Source organism: Biomphalaria glabrata, chromosome 3 (genome assembly GCF_947242115.1).
Source record: "Biomphalaria glabrata chromosome 3, xgBioGlab47.1, whole genome shotgun sequence".
Lineage (NCBI taxonomy): Eukaryota > Metazoa > Mollusca > Gastropoda > Planorbidae > Biomphalaria > Biomphalaria glabrata.
In genome coordinates, this window is record NC_074713.1 from 35,262,388 (window position 1) to 35,280,741 (window position 18,354).

Here is an 18,354-nt window from a genome sequence, read left to right on the forward strand (position 1 = left end):
AATAAAAGGGGTGGGAGTTGTTCATCTCTACCTCTGGAGATATACCCGCACAGCTAGACAGACGTCTTGTCAGCATGACGTAGTCAAGGAATGTAGCATTTTAACATGTTAACTAACCTACTCAAAGGTCGAGACAAATTGAAAAAAGTGTCAGCCATTGCTGCTCTGTATGTAAAGCGCATTTATGATGTAAAGTTTCATTTCTATTTATAATAAGTTATTAACACGCCTTGTCTTTATAATAAACGATGTTTGGTGCATTATTCATAATGGCTCTATTTTTAAGCACATTATTTTGTTTTAATATAAACATTAATACATTCTACAACAGACATTAATGGAACGAGGTCCACTTTATGCATATTAAATATGTGTATTTTTTACTATCCGGTTTACTATCCGGTAGTGATATCCGACCGGAGCCGAATAGACCCGGATAGTAAAAAACGCCGGATATTCGGCAGAAGCCGGAGCCGGAGCGACTATCCGGTGCACCCCTAATATATATATATATATATATATATATTTGCGTGTCTCTAACGTGTTGTAACAAGCATATTTGTTCTGTAGTCGAAGATAGTAGTTACTTTTTTTTTGTATAATTGTTATTTGAAAATATTTGTTGCGGACCACATCTTCATTGTTGCAGTAAGCCTATACTTTTTCAACAACCGAAATTACTGTTCATTAAATGCGTCGTAACGCTTTTGCGGGATGAAACAAATTTATATAGAAATGATTTAATCACGTAATGAAGTAAAGTTAACACTAGCTAAATCCCATTTGCCTAAGCCGATGTGCGAAAAAGATTTTATGGTTTAGTTTAAAATTGTATTAGGGGTCGCGGGGCTAAAAAGGTTGAGAGCCGCTGCTCTGTGCCATTCTATGGCCTCATTCCTTTGCGAAGCGACTATGGATCATCTAATAGAAATCAATTGATATGAACGTCTGGTCGGAACAAAGTCGCCTACACAAAGTTTCCCAATCTCCACACAGCATATGTATCCAAAGGAACGGCAAGAGCGATATCTGCCTAAGGGTCGCCGGCTCCTAATTTCTCTTAAAGGTTGACACCCGAAACCTTTCCCATGTTTGGGTATAGATGCAAGGCAGCGGAAGTTAAAATTTAGAGTTCTCCTTCTCCTAGGTAGCCAGCCAAGGTAGCCCAGAAAGGTAAGCGAGTTGAGGAGTTCGTCTGTAATGAGTAGTGCGGAGTATAAAAAAAAACTAAAGTTCCCATTTGAGACCTTCCTTCAGGGAACAGTGCCAGGGTAAAGAAGAAGAGGCAGACAGAAAAAGCGATGGGAGGACAACATTAAAGAATGGACGGGCCTGCCATTGAGAGAGGTTCTAAACAAGGCAAAAAAAAGTGAGGAATGGAGAAAGACGGTCGACAAATCTTGCCTGGTGCCCCAACGGTCCAACAGACTAAGCGATAGGTAAAGGTAAAAAAGGTCTAAAGGGCAGATGAAGTTCGGAGTATAGGAGAATATTAATATTAGGAGTAATTTCTGGATAAGTGGAAAACGTTCTTGAAATTTGTGTCGTTGTTTCTGCATCTATTACCGAGACTTTAGTGACACTCTTTGCGAGACTTGCGTGCTAGAGGTGATACACTTTGCCGAGACTTGCGTGTTAGAGGTGATACTCTTTGCTGAGACTTGCGTGCTAGAGGTGATACACTTTGCTGAGACTTGCGTGCTAGAGGTGATACACTTTGCCGAGACTTGCGTGTTAGAGGTGGCACTCTTTGCGAGACTTGTATTTTAAATACACATGATTACCAACTTGATTCAGGAAAGGGGCGGTAAGGACGTCACCTCCATTGTATTGCAATGACAAAGAGAAAGAACAAACTTTGTGCAATTAATTTGTTTAAAAATTGAAACTTTAGATACTTGATTTTTTGAAACTTTAGAGACTATTTATTCATATTTTCAGCCTTTTCTTATAAAGATGTTAGTCCAATTTTCTTAATGTAATATAATAATGGTATAGAAAGTCAATACTTTAGAAATTATTAGTTAACATAAAATGGAAAAAAAAATTGACTCCCCCTTCTCTCTCTCTACCGTAAAGAAAAAAAGGTCTATCAGTGAAAGTGTAGAGGTGATGCGGAGAGACGTAAAAGTGGCAGCGACAGGACTAGATTTAAGTCAGCGACAGTATAGATGCCCAGGAGCAGGACCTAACCCTTAAAGGGAAAGTGGAAGCTCCACAAACTAAATAGAAGTTTGAACAATAATGTGTGATCTCTACAGGGTTTTGGACTTGAGTCCATTATTAGGAGGGTATTTAGCCGTGATTTATGTCATTCATATGATGCAGTCTCTTAGTGGTTTGTTCTCAGACAACCGTTGAAGCATTTTTCTCTGGGCCATCGCTAAATGTTCACTTTTTTTTTGGGGGGGGGGAATTCAGTCTGGTTAATAGGCACCGGTTATTTTCCCAGAAAATACTCTTCAACTATCTACAATTCAAATTGACACATTTTGATCACATTAAACAAATACAGTCACTTGAAAGTAAAAAATAACACAATAATGATCTTGATCCATTGCGTTAAGTGCAAAGTCAAACCAGCTCATCTGTTTCATTTGTCTTATTGTAAGACTACGCACGCATTCAGTATAAACTATGTTATTACGTTTTTAATCGAAGACTTGCCTTTCACAATTTAGTGCAGCCAAATGAACACTATTTGTATTAAAAATAAAACACATAGGTTAATACTTGTATACATTTATTTTTTTCGTCAGTTCTTTTAGGGAAATAATTCAATCAATAACATCTCTTGACATCAGATCTTGTTAACCTACTACTGCTCCGGAGTCAGAAATAGACATTGGGAATGTGAAACACACAAAGTTTCCAGTGGCGCCTTCAAGTTTCCACATGACTACAAGAGTAATCTGAAATAAATAGAACATGAAATTAATGTATTGAAATGTGAGATTAATGCACCAGAATATGAGATGCATTGGAATATGCGATTAATGCACCAGAATATGAGATGCATTGGAATATGCGATTAATGCACTGGAATATGAGATGCATTGGAATATGAGATTAATGCACTGGAATATGAGGCATTGGAATATGAGATTGATGCACTGGAATATGAGATGCATTGGAATATGAGATTAATGCACTGGAATATGAGATGCATTGGAATATGAGATTAATGCAAATGAAATTCAAATCAATGAATTACAATGTGAACTATAAATCTTGGGACTAAAATGTTAATATTGACAAGTAGTTAAATTTAAGATAAAGATTTTGTGTTTTAAATTAAGGAAACATATTTACAGAATATATATATATATATATATATATATATATATATATATTTACATACACATAACTTGTGTATACGAAATTGAGCATATTTGATGTATGTTATATATATATATATATCCGAGGATAATTATTTACTAGATACTTGTATTTACCTGAGGATAAGTTGGGAGAACGTCAAATGACGATGTGTACGTGTATGTTTGACCTTTGGTAATAGGACAGTTAATTCCACTGTCTCGACATCCATCTTGGTTGGGCAGAGGGAAGGGTACTGGGATATCAGCGACAATACCAAATACTTTGGAGTGAAGAATGCTTGTATCATTGGCTGAAAAGAACAGAAGAACACCTCCCATTGTATACATTGGCAGTGAAGTGGCAGTTAGATTTATTTTGGTGGACACTGGGATATTACGGTGTCCTCAAGTGCCTAAAGCTCTGATGACTTGAGAGGACCTACAAGTCATTACGTAAAGTAGAAATACTCAAATAGGGTCAAGCTTTGGTCACCTCCCTACAAAGTCAACTTTACTCCTCAACACATTGCGTTCAAAACTCCTATGTTCATTCATTTTGAAACTCACAACAGTATTGTAGTAAGTCTACGGCAGCCACTCAATGAAAGGAGTTATTAATAGACGGTGTATTAATTTACATCTGTAAACAAACAGACATGGACTTCACCAGCTATTAAGTCCCAGAGCGTCTTATTTTAAGTTCCACCAGTCCTTTTCTATCTAAATACCAGTACAGACCACCAACACACTTCCCAGTGCCGCTTCAGGTCCTCAATACAGTTCACAGATAGCACAAAGGACGGCTTTTGATCCCTGACAGCTCAGACTCCAATAACTAGCAGATCACTTCAGCCGGATCTACAACAGTCCTTCCTCTTGAATCAACTTGTCTTCTACTACTCGAGTTGAACATCAGTGCCGGCGCGGGAGTGAAGTTACAATATTAAAATAAAGCATCAGAAACATTTTAAAAACAATTAAAGACAACAACAACTGATATCTTGAATGACAATAAGTACAATAGGACTTTTAGCTGATAATCTTCTTTTCCTCTTTAAATAACCTTTATCCATTTTTAAAAGTAATTTTCTTATCAATGCTAAAAACCAGGACAATTGTAAGTTGATGAAAAAAAAAAAGTTCAAATCTATGTGCTGTAAACAAAGTTCTTTAACTAAGGCTGTACAAGACAAAACTTGCAGCTAGTTGGCAAAGGATGATACGGAGCTTTGAGTGGGGGCATTTAGATTTTTCAGAGAGAGGTCGGAAGTAATACCCGGACCCCTATCCTTTTAATCGCTCTCTCTCTCTCTCTATCTATCTATCTATCTATGTAGGGGTGGAAGTTCAAGTGAAATACTGCACTACGTAACCTACTCCTCTTTCTAAGACCTTACAGTTACCAATGACTTCTAGAGCCACTCCCCCCTCCCTCACAAACACTTACCAGCACTGAAAGTTACAGTAACAGTGACTTTATCCCCATGTTTAAATGTACAAGGCTGTTGGGGACATAGACTTAGGGAACACTTACCAGCATTGAAAGTTATAGTAACAGTGACTTTATCCCCATGTTTAAATGTACAAGGCTGTTGGGGACACGGACTCAGGGTAACAGCTGTAGCATGTCCAAGGTTATCTGTAAGAATAAAGCGAGATAGATTATGAAATGATGTAGTGTGATCAAGAGGGCACCATGAGAAAACACAATTGTTTGTTTGGGCTACTTCTATTCCCTTTGTGTACTTTAGATTAAAATTAAAATTCGGCATGTGGCCCAATTGTTTGGAACTCAGTCGGTTGTTGGAGGTGAAATAAGGAATTTAAAAACTAGCAACAAAAACAAAAACATTCTTCAAGTGGGAGAATAGTCGCTTGTAAGATAATATTCAACAGAAATTTTAGAAAAAGACCGTGTCCAAATCTTCCTCATAGCTACTATAACCTAAACTGGGTGAGTCGGTAAAGATTTAGTGCAAGTAGACTAGCGGAACTATACAGACAAGTTTCAAAGTAAAAAAAAAATGTCATTAAATTAAAGAACCAGTGTCAAGTGTGTTCGTCACATATAATTTTTTTTTTGCATGATATATATGTGAGCGTGCGACCCCAGGTCTATTTGTTATCTATTTTTATCTGTATTTCGATCTGTTTACTTTATATAGGCCAGGCTAGAATAATTTAATTTAGTGTATATTCTTCTTGCATAGGTCAGTGCTGTGTGTTTGTAGTTTCCGCTATTTATAACTTCTGCTAGTTTTAGTCTTTTTCTGTTATTTGTGTTTTACTCGTAGAGGAAAAGTAGTTTTAAAAATAGTTAACTAGCCTTAGAGTTGTTGGCACTGTTTCCATTTCTTTGTCCCTGATTAGTTCTACGTATTTTTGTCTTTAGCGCTTAGGTTATGTTAGTAATTATTTTCTAACTTCAGTCTAACTGCAAGTCTAGAAGCTGTATAGGGTCCCCATATGAGTTTAGAATAGAAATAACTTTTTATCTTCCTTTTTGTATTTTTGTAAAATTAATTTTTAAGATTCTCTTTTTTATGCTGTTTAATTTGGTATATAATGTTGTGTAGTCCGTGTCTTTAGTAATTTTCTAGATTTTATTATAGCGTACGGCTAGGTACAAATTAGGGAAATCAGTAGTCCAGTTTAGTTTTAGGTAATTAGCGTGACGTCATGCTCTCCGATATGTTCACGCTGACCAGTTATAGCTAGCTCCGGAACCACGTTGAGCCTTCTTTTGTCTTGACCAGTGGTCAGTGCTGACAGTAGTGCCTGTGTAAAGTTAATTGTGCGTAGTGTAATTTCAGCTGGGACCGCCTGCTATAATTCCTGTCGTTACGACGTTACGTCTACTGCCTAACTGTGCGTCTACTGCCTAACTGTGCGGTAGTACTGTCATTATTTCCACTGCCTAGCTGCCTTTATTAGTATATTATTGCCACAGTTAAGCTGTCTGCTGTACTGTTGTGTTTAGTGTTGGTGTTTTTAGGTGTAATCTAGTAAAGATAGTTAGACATTTGGGTTTCTTATTAGTGTTGGTAGTGGTATAGTCAGGTTGATTAGTTACTTATTTCTAAGTTTATTTAGTTGTTTCTGTAAAGTTTATCTTTTTTTTTGTATTCATCTATATTTTTATTGCTTTGTAAGTTTGTTGTGAATAAAGTGTATTTATAATTTGTTTTATAAATTTAGTTTAGTTTGTTCTTTTAGTTAGCTAGATTAGTTTAGTTTAATTTAATTGTGCTGTCTGGTTGCTTAGGCGACTCTAGCCCCTTGGTCGCAGACCGAGGTGCACAGATTGGGCCCACTCAGTAGAGCTACCACCTGCCTACTGTTATAAATGAATAAATGATGAGCAGCAGAAGAGAATAGGCCACCACACTCACGCCTGCCTGACCTGCTCACATATAAAACAAAAAATCGTGTCTTAGTTTGATCTTCCAATAAAAATTGAAACTATAAAACAGCCTCATCCTCCATCTAGTCAAAATGTAAATGTTCACATGCCGTCCAAAAGTTTGGCATAGGAAGTTAACATCTTCATTTTAAAATGAACGTCCGTAATAGATCAACTAAGCTTACCTTGAAAACTGAAACCCTAAGTCTAACCCTAACCTGAGCATATCTAGTTTACAGCTCTTTGGTCCAACGGTAGAGGGAAACATGCAGACAGATTCTCCAGACGAAAGGCAGTATAAGTAACGAGAAAATATAAGCCAGTTTGTCTCTTAATCAACTCAGAGTGAAAGGCTTGTGTCAGCCCGTAGTTGGCAGCTAAATACAAAATCAAATCAAATAAAAGACACTATAAAAGATAAAAAAAAACACATTCCTCGTTCCATATGCTAGGACAAATTAGTACAAAGCTCCTTCTTCCCTGGTGCTATTAGAGCATGGAGTGGTTTGCCTGAGCCAGCCAGGAAAACCAAATGACTTGGTAGAGTTTAAGTCATTGGTTAACATGCATGACTAAATGCATGATGCGTAGGACGTAAAAAAGTCACGTAATCATTTTCATTTTTGAAGTAACGTCTGTATTATATAATATAAGATAATGTTGCGGAAATCATAAGAAAGCTTTCAAGACACAAGCCAAGGGTTAAATGATCATAGAATTCCTTACCTCCAGGGCAGTCTTTATATACTATAGGCTCTGCTGTTGTCAAATAGCAAAACATGAAACACAAAACTAATTTGATCATTTTAATAAGAAACAAAAAAATCTGTAGACAAATCAAAATAAAATTAAAAAAAAATGCTTGTAAAGAAAAAGTGTATAATTAGCAGACAATCTATGTCTTATATACTGTGCTGGAAGTTCACTATCGGACAAGACCACAACCCCAATCATTCTTTTATCTGCCACCTGAGAAAGTGTTTAAAAAAAAAAGAAAAACTCAAGTGTGTTTAAATTTGACTCCATAAGAACTCTTATCTCCATGGAAATAGATTTTGTATTGTTGATATCAGCGTTTTCGTGTCTATTGTGGTTTGAACTGCTGCACTTGAGTGAACATAGTTCTGTTGAGATGAAAGGAGTCGAGAATGTGTGTTTTCGTATGTCTTTTTGTTGTACAATGTGTGAGTAAATGTATGGGTTCATCTTTTGATATATCGAGGGAAACTCTAACAGTCCACAGCAAAGTATTTTGACCTGTTAGCTGAAGATCTAACAGTCGACAGCAAAGTATTTTGACCTGTTAGCTGAAGATCTAACAGTCGACAGCAAAGTATTTTGACCTGTTAGCTGAAGATCTAACAAAAGATTTGTCTAATGAGGCTAATGTGCACCGATCAATTTGTTTTCTAAGTTACAGACAGTACCTCAAAAATCTTGACCCAAACCTCCAGTAGGAGTGAAGATGTCAGCGTGCAACTGGTGACCAATCAGAAGAGAATAACCACACGAAGAGTCAGCTTTACTTTTATAATACTTTTAGAATTCTAGGGGGGAAAAGTCTAGTACTGAAATAGTATACTATATACATTATGTTTGCAGAGCATTATCCCTATTGATTATATAACTGGTCTCTTATTGGTCAATTCGTGTTTATTGTTGATCTAAAGAGGTTGGCTAAAGAGGTTTTAATTCAAAGTTTTCCTTCTCCTGGGTGGGTGGCCAGCCATGACTAACGAGACCCTCCTGCCCGAAGCTTACCAAGGCGCCAGCTTCTCGCCTTCCCCCATTCTCTTGTAAGTGAAAACATCTGCCGGACTCAATATCTGAGCCACACGTGAAGTCTAGGAGTTGGACAGGTTTTAAAGGCTTTTTGAGATGCATGCCACTATGAAGCATTTTATAGGTATTGGAGTACTTATAGTTATTACCACTTCCGGCAATGACTACCTTGCGGAACCTTTTATTGGTCAGCGCATGGTCACTTTTGTGTTGTTCACACTATGAATGTAAAGCAACGTAACATCTGCAGGTTCGGATGTGCCTCTATAATAACACAGCGAAGAAACACAGATTTGAATACAATTCGTTTAAAGTTAAATATATTCAAACGCAATTCAATGAAATAGATCTAAATGCAGTGACAATTCAGATCTGATTCTCGATGCTCGCCAGTTTTGGTAAAAAAGACTCAACAACTGCCATTGAACCCCAGGATGATGGCGTTTACGAAGGAACATTCCCAATGCCACGTAACTTATACAAGAAGTTTCTACACTTTGAAATGTGTACAGAAAAAGCTTCACGACACAAGAACACTTGCATGAATTCATGTTAAAGGCTGTTAATAAAGACGTTCCACAAGAAACGGTTTTGAAGTTAATCATAAAACATGTGCCAGCGAGTATTTTGTTGATGAGAGATCTTCTTCTACCTTGCATGTGATTGTGTTAATGTAGACAGTAGAAAGAACTTTTGTGTGTCTTTTTTACCTCCTTTTCAAACGTCACGCTTCAGTCTTTTAGGAATATCAAATTGTTTCAAAAGAATGTAAAAAATTTTTTTTCAAAGTAATTCTTTTCAAACTAATTAAGGTTCTGTTTGTATTATAGAGATGTCCTATAGCCTTTAAATCTATCTAGACATAAAAGAGTCAGGTAAACCTGCTGTGCATGGATTCAAACTTGCTTTCAGTTGTCGTCGTATTATCAAACTTAGCAGGACAGATACCAACAGATGCACATCATAACATACACATTGTGGTCCCGGATAGTGATGTGACAGTGCCGTGGTAGAGATGTGGCAGTGCTATTGCAGTGTTGTGGTAGTGTTTGGCAGTCTTATTGGATTGTTAAGACAGTGATGTAGCAGTGTTGTGGTAGTGTTTGGCAGTCTTATTGGATTGTTAAGACAGTAATGTTGCAGTGTTGTGGTAGTGTTTGGCAGTCTTATTGGATTGTTAAGACAGTAATGTTGCAGTGTTGTGGTAGTGTTTGGCAGTCTTATTGGATTGTTAAGACAGTGATGTTGCAGTGTTGTGGTAGTGTTTGGCAGTCTTATGGGATTGTTAAGACAGTAATGTTGCAGTGTTGTGGTAGTATTTGGCAGTCTTATTGGATTGTTAAGACAGTAATGTTGCAGTGTTGTGGTAGTGTTTGGCAGTCTTATGGGATTGTTATGACAGTGATGTTGAAGTGTTGTGGTAGTGTTTGGCAGTCTTATGGGATTGTTAAGACAGTAATGTTGCAGTGTTGTGGTAGTGTTTGGCAGTCTTATGGGATTGTTAAGACAGTGATGTTGCAGTGTTGTGGTAGTGTTTGGCAGTCTTATGGGATTGTTATGACAGTGATGCTGCAGTGTTGTGGTAGTGTTTGGCAGTCTTATGGGATTGTTAAGACAGTAATGTTGAAGTGTTGTGGTAGTATTTGGCAGTCTTATTGGATTGTTAAGACAGTAATGTTGCAGTGTTGTGGTAGTGTTTGGCAGTCTTATTGGATTGTTAAGACAGTGATGTAGCAGTGTTGTGGTAGTGTTTGGCAGTCTTATTGGATTGTTAAGACAGTGATGTAGCAGTGTTGTGGTAGTGTTTGGCAGTCTTATTGGATTGTTAAGACAGTAATGTTGCAGTATTGTGGTAGTGTTTGGCAGTCTTATTGGATTGTTAAGACAGTGATGTAGCAGTGTTGTGGTAGTGTTTGGCAGTCTTATTGGATTGTTAAGACAGTAATGTTGCAGTGTTGTGGTAGTGTTTGGCAGTCTTATTGGATTGTTAAGACAGTGATGTTGCAGTGTTGTGGTAGTGTTTGGCAGTCTTATTGGATTGTTAAGACAGTGATGTAGCAGTGTTGTGGTAGTGTTTGGCAGTCTTATTGGATTGTTAAGACAGTAATGTTGCAGTGTTGTGGTAGTGTTTGGCAGTCTTATTGGATTGTTAAGACAGTAATGTTGCAGTGTTGTGGTAGTGTGATATGTTATGGTAGTGTTGTGGAAGGGTATAGCAATTTTGTTTCAGTGTTGTGTCAGAGTTGTTGATGTGTTGTTACAGTGTTTTGAGAGTATTTTGGCAGTGTTGTGGCAGAGTCATCACAGTGTTATGCCACTGTTGTGACTAGAGTTTGGCAGTGTTAGTTAAGTTAAGAATTCGAATTTACCGCTCAAATGCATGTTCACAATTCTATTAGAGACAAATCCAGTGAAGTTTTTTTTTCTTTTTTAGACCTTTTCAACATGCTGTCCAATGATTTTCTTTTTACATTGAGTTATAGGCAGACAGATGCATCAACGCATTTTCAGAACAATCATGTGAGAGAGCAACTCTTTTAGCTGCCTTTAAATGAAATTTAGCGAACTATATCCCTTTGTTATTCTAATAAAATCTGTGTCTTTGGTTTAGGGGTCTATCTTAGGCAAAGGTAAGCATTTTTCCCCCCTGCGAGCTTAAAAAGGACGCTATAAAAGGAAGATAAAATGTATTTATTTGAATCTGTGAAGTGGCTTGATAAGTCATTCAGAGGTTAACAAGCCACATTTTTTTATAACAACGCTACTTGTTTTTTCAAATAATCATGATTTTGTTGTAGGCCAACATATGTAGTTACATTTAGCTACGGTGAACATACAGAAATTAGTCAATTTTATTTTGCACTTTTATCTGTGGGGTGGGGTGGGGGTTATTGAGCGAATATAAACTGCCTGATTCACCCATATTTATTATATAAACCCTAATCGAGAGAGGAGTATTATTAAATTATAATGTGGCAAATGACGTATGGTATATATAGATAGTGTAGATGATTTTTTTTTTGCGTCACGAGATGAAATTGTTGTTGTTGGTATTTGTCAATGTTAGGTAAGTTTTTAACTAAACATAATGTATCCACTTATGTGGTACTTTGTAAAATGAAATCCACATTAAACCATTACATTAAACGCTCTATTGTTGTAACAGCTAGATTTAGATCTCTGCCCAATAATGTCAAGAGATCAATATTGTACAAACTATTTGAAAATATGGAAACTAGTGTTGACGAACAAACTCAACAAAGAAACTTATTTGCATTAAAAAAATAAAGACCAAAGAAAGACTAACTCTTGTTTCAATGAGATTTATACCTTAGCCTTGAATAAAGAGACATATCTAGATACCCTCCTCTTACTAAACAGTGGTAGCCTGCCGTTTTCTTATCGTCAATCGAAATGTCTTTTTTTCCCCTTCATTTGTAAAGTACTTTTAAAAGTGTTCTATTTTATCACAGATGACCTAGTTATGGACCAATTCTACAACCGATAAGAATCTGAAGTATGAAAGTATGTGTGACATAGTGCTGTGTGACAGATTTAGCCTACCCCTTTTTTAATGCATAAAGTACACAGGATAACAATGTGTTAGTTCCATTTAGAAACAATGATAATCAAATACTATATAAGTAAACAAACAAAGTATTAGAATACTTTATAAATATGAGAACATTTTGGTTCTGTCCCAGACTTTGGTTGCTAAGAGAAACACTAGATTTAGACTCCTGTATGTCAAACTCTACCGAATATTTCGTTTTTAATGAAGTTTTAAAAAATTAAAACAAAAATCCCAGGATTCGAACGGGTGGCCCCGGTTCAGATGTCAAGCGCTTTAGCGCTCAGACACCGCGCCTACTCTTTTTAATGAAAGCTATGACAAAATTAAATTTGGTGGGGAAAAAAAAGGGGGATGGGAATGTGTTTGATCCGTAGAGAGAAGAAAACAGTTCAAAGAAAACAGTTCAAAGAAAACAGTTCAAAGAAAACAGTTCAAAGAAAACATTTCAAAGAAAACATTTCAAAGAAAACAGTTCAAACAAAACAGTTCAAACAAAACAGTTCAAACAAAACAGTTCAAACAAAATCGTAAATCGAAGTAAATTGAATGTGGGAAAAATTCTTTAAATTTCTTTTCCAGGATTTTTTTTTCTAATCACCTTCAGAGGTCAAACATGCCAGAGGCGGGTCTTTTTTTTTTTGGCAAGCTTAACAGAGGTAACGAAGTACGATAGTCGCTGACACATTTGAGACCAAAAGCCAGGGGCGGACTGGCTAAATGGGCATTTGGGCAAATGCCCGGTGAGCCGGTACCTAATTGGGCCGGTAGGGCCACCAAAAAAAAAAAGCCGCATGGATGTCACTATTTACTGAATCGTCAAAGGTTGTATAATATTCGCTTATAAAAGCGGCCGTCTGAGCGTCGTGTTTAAAAGAAATCTCTTTGCATTGCTATTCTAATTTGATCTAACAAATTTTCCGAAATAATGTAATAACCTACAACCATAGGCGGCGCTACTCGTATGCTTCATCCTTTTATGGCCTGCACACTCAGCGATGAAAAATCAACAAATGTGTACAGTCATCGATGCTCAAACACAACATACAGATGTTGAGGATAGGTAGGCCTAGAATTGAATGCCCATCATAAGATATGCAATTTATGGGCCTGATTGTGTAGAAATACCTGGGCCGATTTTGACACCCAGTCCGCCCCTGCCAAAAGCTCTGGCAAAAGAGAACTTAAATAGTCCCCAGATATCGACCTTGTCTTCCTAGGTGATCCTACCGGAGCTAAATATCAGCATCGATTTATAAAAATGAATAAAGAATGCATTCCATTGAAATAAAGACAGTAACATGTATGACTAAATGTATTTTGTTATTGTTGTTAGTTAGGTGTAAAGAGTTACATTCATTGTGTATAGAGGGTAAAAAGCAAAAAATTCAAAAACACTTTTAAAAAATAATAAAGCTTATCTAAGGTAAATAGCTTAAGATTTACAACTTTATGTTCCAATTAATGTTAAAGTTATTTCTTTTTTTTTTCGATATCAAAAAAAAAAATTAATTATCAATAATTAATTTTTGTTAGGTACAATAGATAATTGTTTAAAGTTTCAACTTGATCCGAGAATGGGTGTGGGAGAAATAACGTATTCAAAATTTTTACCAGACAGACAGTGTGAGTTGATATAAGCTTTATTTAATTCCATTAAGAAACAATGTTAATCAAAAAATCTAAAAAGAAACAAAAAGTAATAGAAAATAGTTTATAAATGAGAAAATCTTGGTTCTGTCCCAGACTTTCGTTCCGAGTGTAGAGATTTCATATTCTAGTTTTTGTAGCACAGCACGTTGAACTTTGGAAAGACTTCACTGCAAAAACTTAGAGATCATTTTGTTCATGCAGTGAATCGATTTAATCGAATTTAAGTACATCCAGAACAAGAAGTCTAAAGTACACCCAGAACAAGAAGTCTAAAGTACACCCAGAACAAGAAGTCTAAACTACAGCCAGAACAAGAAGTCTAAAGTACATCCAGAACAAGAAGTCTAAACTACAGCCAGAACAAGAAGTCTAAAGTACATCCAGAACAAGAAGTCTAAAGTACATCCAGAACAAGAAGTCTAAAGTACATCCAGAACAAGAAGTCTAAACTACAGCCAGAACAAGAAGTCTAAAGTACAGCCAGAACAAGAAGTCTAAACTACAGCCAGAACAAGAAGTCTAAACTACAGCCAGAACAAGAAGTCTAAAGTACACCCAGAACAAGAAGTCTAAACTACAGCCAGAACAAGAAGTCTAAAGTACATCCAGAACAAGAAGTCTAAAGAACATCCAGAACAAGAAGTCTAAAGTACAGCCAGAACAAGAAGTCTAAACTACAGCCAGAACAAGAAGTCTAAAGTACAGCAAGAACAAGAAGTCTAAACTACAGCCAGAACAAGAAGTCTAAAGTACATCCAGAACAAGAAGTCTAAAGTACATCCAGAACAAGAAGTCTAAAGTACACCCAGAACAAGAAGTCTAAAGTACATCCAGAACAAGAAGTCTAAACTACAGCCAGAACAAGAAGTCTAAAGTACATCCAGAACAAGAAGTCTAAAGTACATCCAGAACAAGAAATCTAAACTACAGCCAGAACAAGAAGTCTAAAGTACATCCAGAACAAGAAGTCTAAAGTACAGCCAGAACAAGAAGTCTAAACTACAGCCAGAACAAGAAGTCTAAAGTACATCCAGAACAAGAAGTCTAAAGTACATCCAGAACAAAAAGTCTAAAGTACATCCAGAACAAGAAGTCTAAACTACAGCCAGAACAAGAAGTCTAAAGTACATCCAGAACAAGAAGTCTAAAGTACAGCCAGAACAAAAAGTCTAAACTACAGCCAGAACAAGAAGTCTAAAGTACATCCAGAACAAGAAGTCTAAAGTACATCCAGAACAAGAAGTCTAAAGTACATCCAGAACAAGAAGTCTAAACTACAGCCAGAACAAGAAGTCTAAAGTACATCCAGAACAAGAAGTCTAAAGTACAGCCAGAACAAGAAGTCTAAAGTACATCCAGAACAAGAAGTCTAAAGTACATCCAGAACAAGAAGTCTAAAGTACATCCAGAACAAGAAGTCTAAAGTACATCCAGAACAAGAAGTCTAAACTACAGCCAGAACAAGAAGTCTAAACTACAGCCAGAACAAGAAGTCTAAAGTACAGCCAGAACAAGAAGTCTAAACTACAGCCAGAACAAGAAGTCTAAAGTACATCCAGAACAAGAAGTCTAAACTACAGCCAGAACAAGAAGTCTAAACTACAGCCAGAACAAGAAGTCTAAACTACAGCCAGAACAAGAAGTCTAAAGTACATCCAGAACAAGAAGTCTAAACTACATCCAGAACAAGAAGTCTAAAGTACAGCCAGAACAAGAAGTCTAAACTACAGCCAGAACAAGAAGTCTAAACTACAGCCAGAACAAGAAGTCTAAAGTACAGCCAGAACAAGAAGTCTAAAGTACATCCAGAACAAGAAGTCTAAAGTACATCCAGAACAAGAAGTCTAAAGTACATCCAGAACAAGAAGTCTAAAGTACATCCAGAACAAGAAGTCTAAAGTACATCCAGAACAAGAAGTCTAAACTACAGCCAGAACAAGAAGTCTAAACTACAGCCAGAACAAGAAGTCTAAACTACAGCCAGAACAAGAAGTCTAAAGTACATCCAGAACAAGAAGTCTAAACTACAGCCAGAACAAGAAGTCTAAACTACAGCCAGAACAAGAAGTCTAAACTACAGCCAGAACAAGAAGTCTAAAGTACATCCAGAACAAGAAGTCTAAACTACAGCCAGAACAAGAAGTCTAAAGTACAGCCAGAACAAGAAGTCTAAACTACAGCCAGAACAAGAAGTCTAAAGTACATCCAGAACAAGAAGTCTAAACTACATCCAGAACAAGAAGTCTAAACTACAGCCAGAACAAGAAGTCTAAAGTACATCCAGAACAAGAAGTCTAAAGTACATCCAGAACAAGAAGTCTAAACTACAGCCAGAACAAGAAGTCTAAACTACAGCCAGAACAAGAAGTCTAAACTACATCCAGAACAAGAAGTCTAAAGTACATCCAGAACAAGAAGTCTAAAGTCTAATTCTTCTAGTTGTCTGTTTCTTTTGCATTGATCGATTGTTTTTTTCTGAATATATACTTGCATCTATTCAACCTAGTTCTTATCAAGGGAGATGCCTGTAGTTTAGTTTTAAGCGACCTTTGAATGGAAATGTCGTTATTGTTTTTGTGCTGTTGGCCTGTCAGTGAAGTTTGACTTCCAAAATACTCAAAGCTATATATATTAAAAATCCTAATCTTTTTTGATAAATAAAATTTTCAAGCTGTATTCACATAAATAAACAATATTTTCTAAACAAGGAATATAGGTTTGCCCGTTTGCGTGGTCCTTCAAAAACCTCGTTTTAAAATTAATTAAGCATCTTTATATAAATTCATATATAACTTTTTCATGGGCGTAGCCAGGATTTTTTTCGAAACCCCCCTCCCCGCCCCCCCCCCGGCGGAAAAAAGAGGGAAAAAAATTATATATATGTGTGTGTGTGTGTGTACATAATTAATCTTTATTACAGTCTGACCCTTTCAGAAGACGTTTATTGTACAATAGAATAGGTTCTTCCTGGAATTAGTGGAAAACTTGTGGACTCCCCGCCCTTGCTAGCAAGGGGGTCTGAGGGAGGTCGCAGCGCTCCCCCAGCGCGGGGCGAAGCCCCGCCGCCGAGCACTATTTCTGGCACTGAAAGCCAACAAAATGCATATTCTGAGGTATCTACAGTGCATTATCTTGCTATTAAAAAGTTTTATTTCAAAAACCTAATGTGCTATTCTTACTAACAGACCCTCTCGCGCCGTTCGGCGCATTTTCCGGCAAGCTGTTTCCGCTACTCTTATTTTGCGTAATTTTGAACATGTCCCGCAAAACCTCATGCTCTGTCACAACCCTATTAAGGGCTCGACTCCCAGTTCGGCATAAGATTTCATTGATTTAGACCCGATCTCTATGACTGACTCCTAAAATCTGTCTTAGCCATCTTTGTTGAGCCACATTTAGTGTTTTTCAATTTCCGCAGAAGACTATTCACACTTTATTAATGGGGCCCAAGCCACTGGTAGAAATTTGTAACCTTTCTTGACTACGCTCCTGGAATAACATGCCTGTATTTCGCTTTAGATTTTATATCGAAAAGGAAAGTTTTTTCGTCAAAATCATCTGTTGAGGGGTTTTAAACTAAAAAATCTCTGGAGTTTTTTTGTTTTTTTAAAATTCAAAACCCCATTTAGCTACAATCATAGAATTGGGTTACTATAGTTTGCTTTAAAATAATATTGAAGAGAGAGGTTTTCAACTCTAAACGCACTGTAGGGGAATTTTAAACTTAAAACCATCTGGAGGGGTTTTAAACTTTAAAGAAAAAGCCATCTGGAGTAGGGGGATTTAAACTCAAAAACCGCTTTGGCTACGCTCATATCATTTTGAGTGCGTAATTTGCTTTTTTTTAAATATTGAAGAGGTAGTTTTCAGCTTCAAACCCCGCTGGCAGGGGGTTTTAAACTCAAAATCCTTTTGGCTACGCTCATAGATTTTATAGTGTGTAATTTGCTTTTTTTTTTATATATTGAATAGGTACTTTTTAGCTACTGGAGGGGGGGGGGAATTTAACTCAAAACCCCTTTGGCTACGCTCATAGAATTTTGAGATTTTGAGTGTGTAATTTGCTTTTTTTTTATATTGAAGAGGGGGGGGGTTATTGTAAATTTTGGAGGAGGTTTTAAAATCAAAATCTTCCTTAACTGTGCTGTTGGAATTTGGGGATTGTTGTTTGCATTTTTTTTTGTTTTGTTTTATAGAAGAGGGGGATTTAACTGCAAAAACCCCTGGTAGAGAGTTTTAAACTCAAAACCCACTCGGCTGTGTTGTGGTAAGTGATGATTTAGTATTAAAATCTCACCTAAAATAAACAAAATGAAAGCAAAAATCAGTCACTTAATTCCGTTCCCCCTCCCCCTGCGGGGGGGGGGGGGGATTTCATTTCGGGGGGGGTCCCCTGGCTACGCCCATGACCTTTTTGAAAGAACCTTATGTTTTATATTGTACTAGTCGACCGGCGGCGTAGCATACGCCGCTATTTTTCAGGGGCGGCCATAGTCCACAGCAACCTATCCGACCGCATTGGGCCCCACACTTTCATAGGACCCCATTTATTCTATGTCTAAATTATTAAATTAAACCGTCTCATAAATTAAAACAGATTTCTCGCGGCCGCCTGATTTATTAGG

General features: G+C 36.9%; 1 protein-coding gene across 1 annotated transcript; it reads right to left on the reverse strand.

The window, feature by feature from the left end:
* Positions 1 to 2,726: 2,726 nt before the first annotated feature.
* On the reverse strand, positions 2,727 to 7,616 carry LOC106053758 (NPC intracellular cholesterol transporter 2-like). The gene is made up of 4 exons (XM_013209373.2): positions 7,450 to 7,616; positions 4,855 to 4,959; positions 3,456 to 3,631; positions 2,727 to 2,912 (listed from the first exon to the last, which is right to left on the reverse strand). Exons 1-4 carry the CDS (start codon positions 7,526 to 7,528, stop codon positions 2,811 to 2,813), a joined length of 462 nt encoding a protein of 153 aa, XP_013064827.1. The 5' UTR covers positions 7,529 to 7,616; the 3' UTR covers positions 2,727 to 2,810.
* Between the last annotated feature and the right edge of the window lie 10,738 nt (positions 7,617 to 18,354).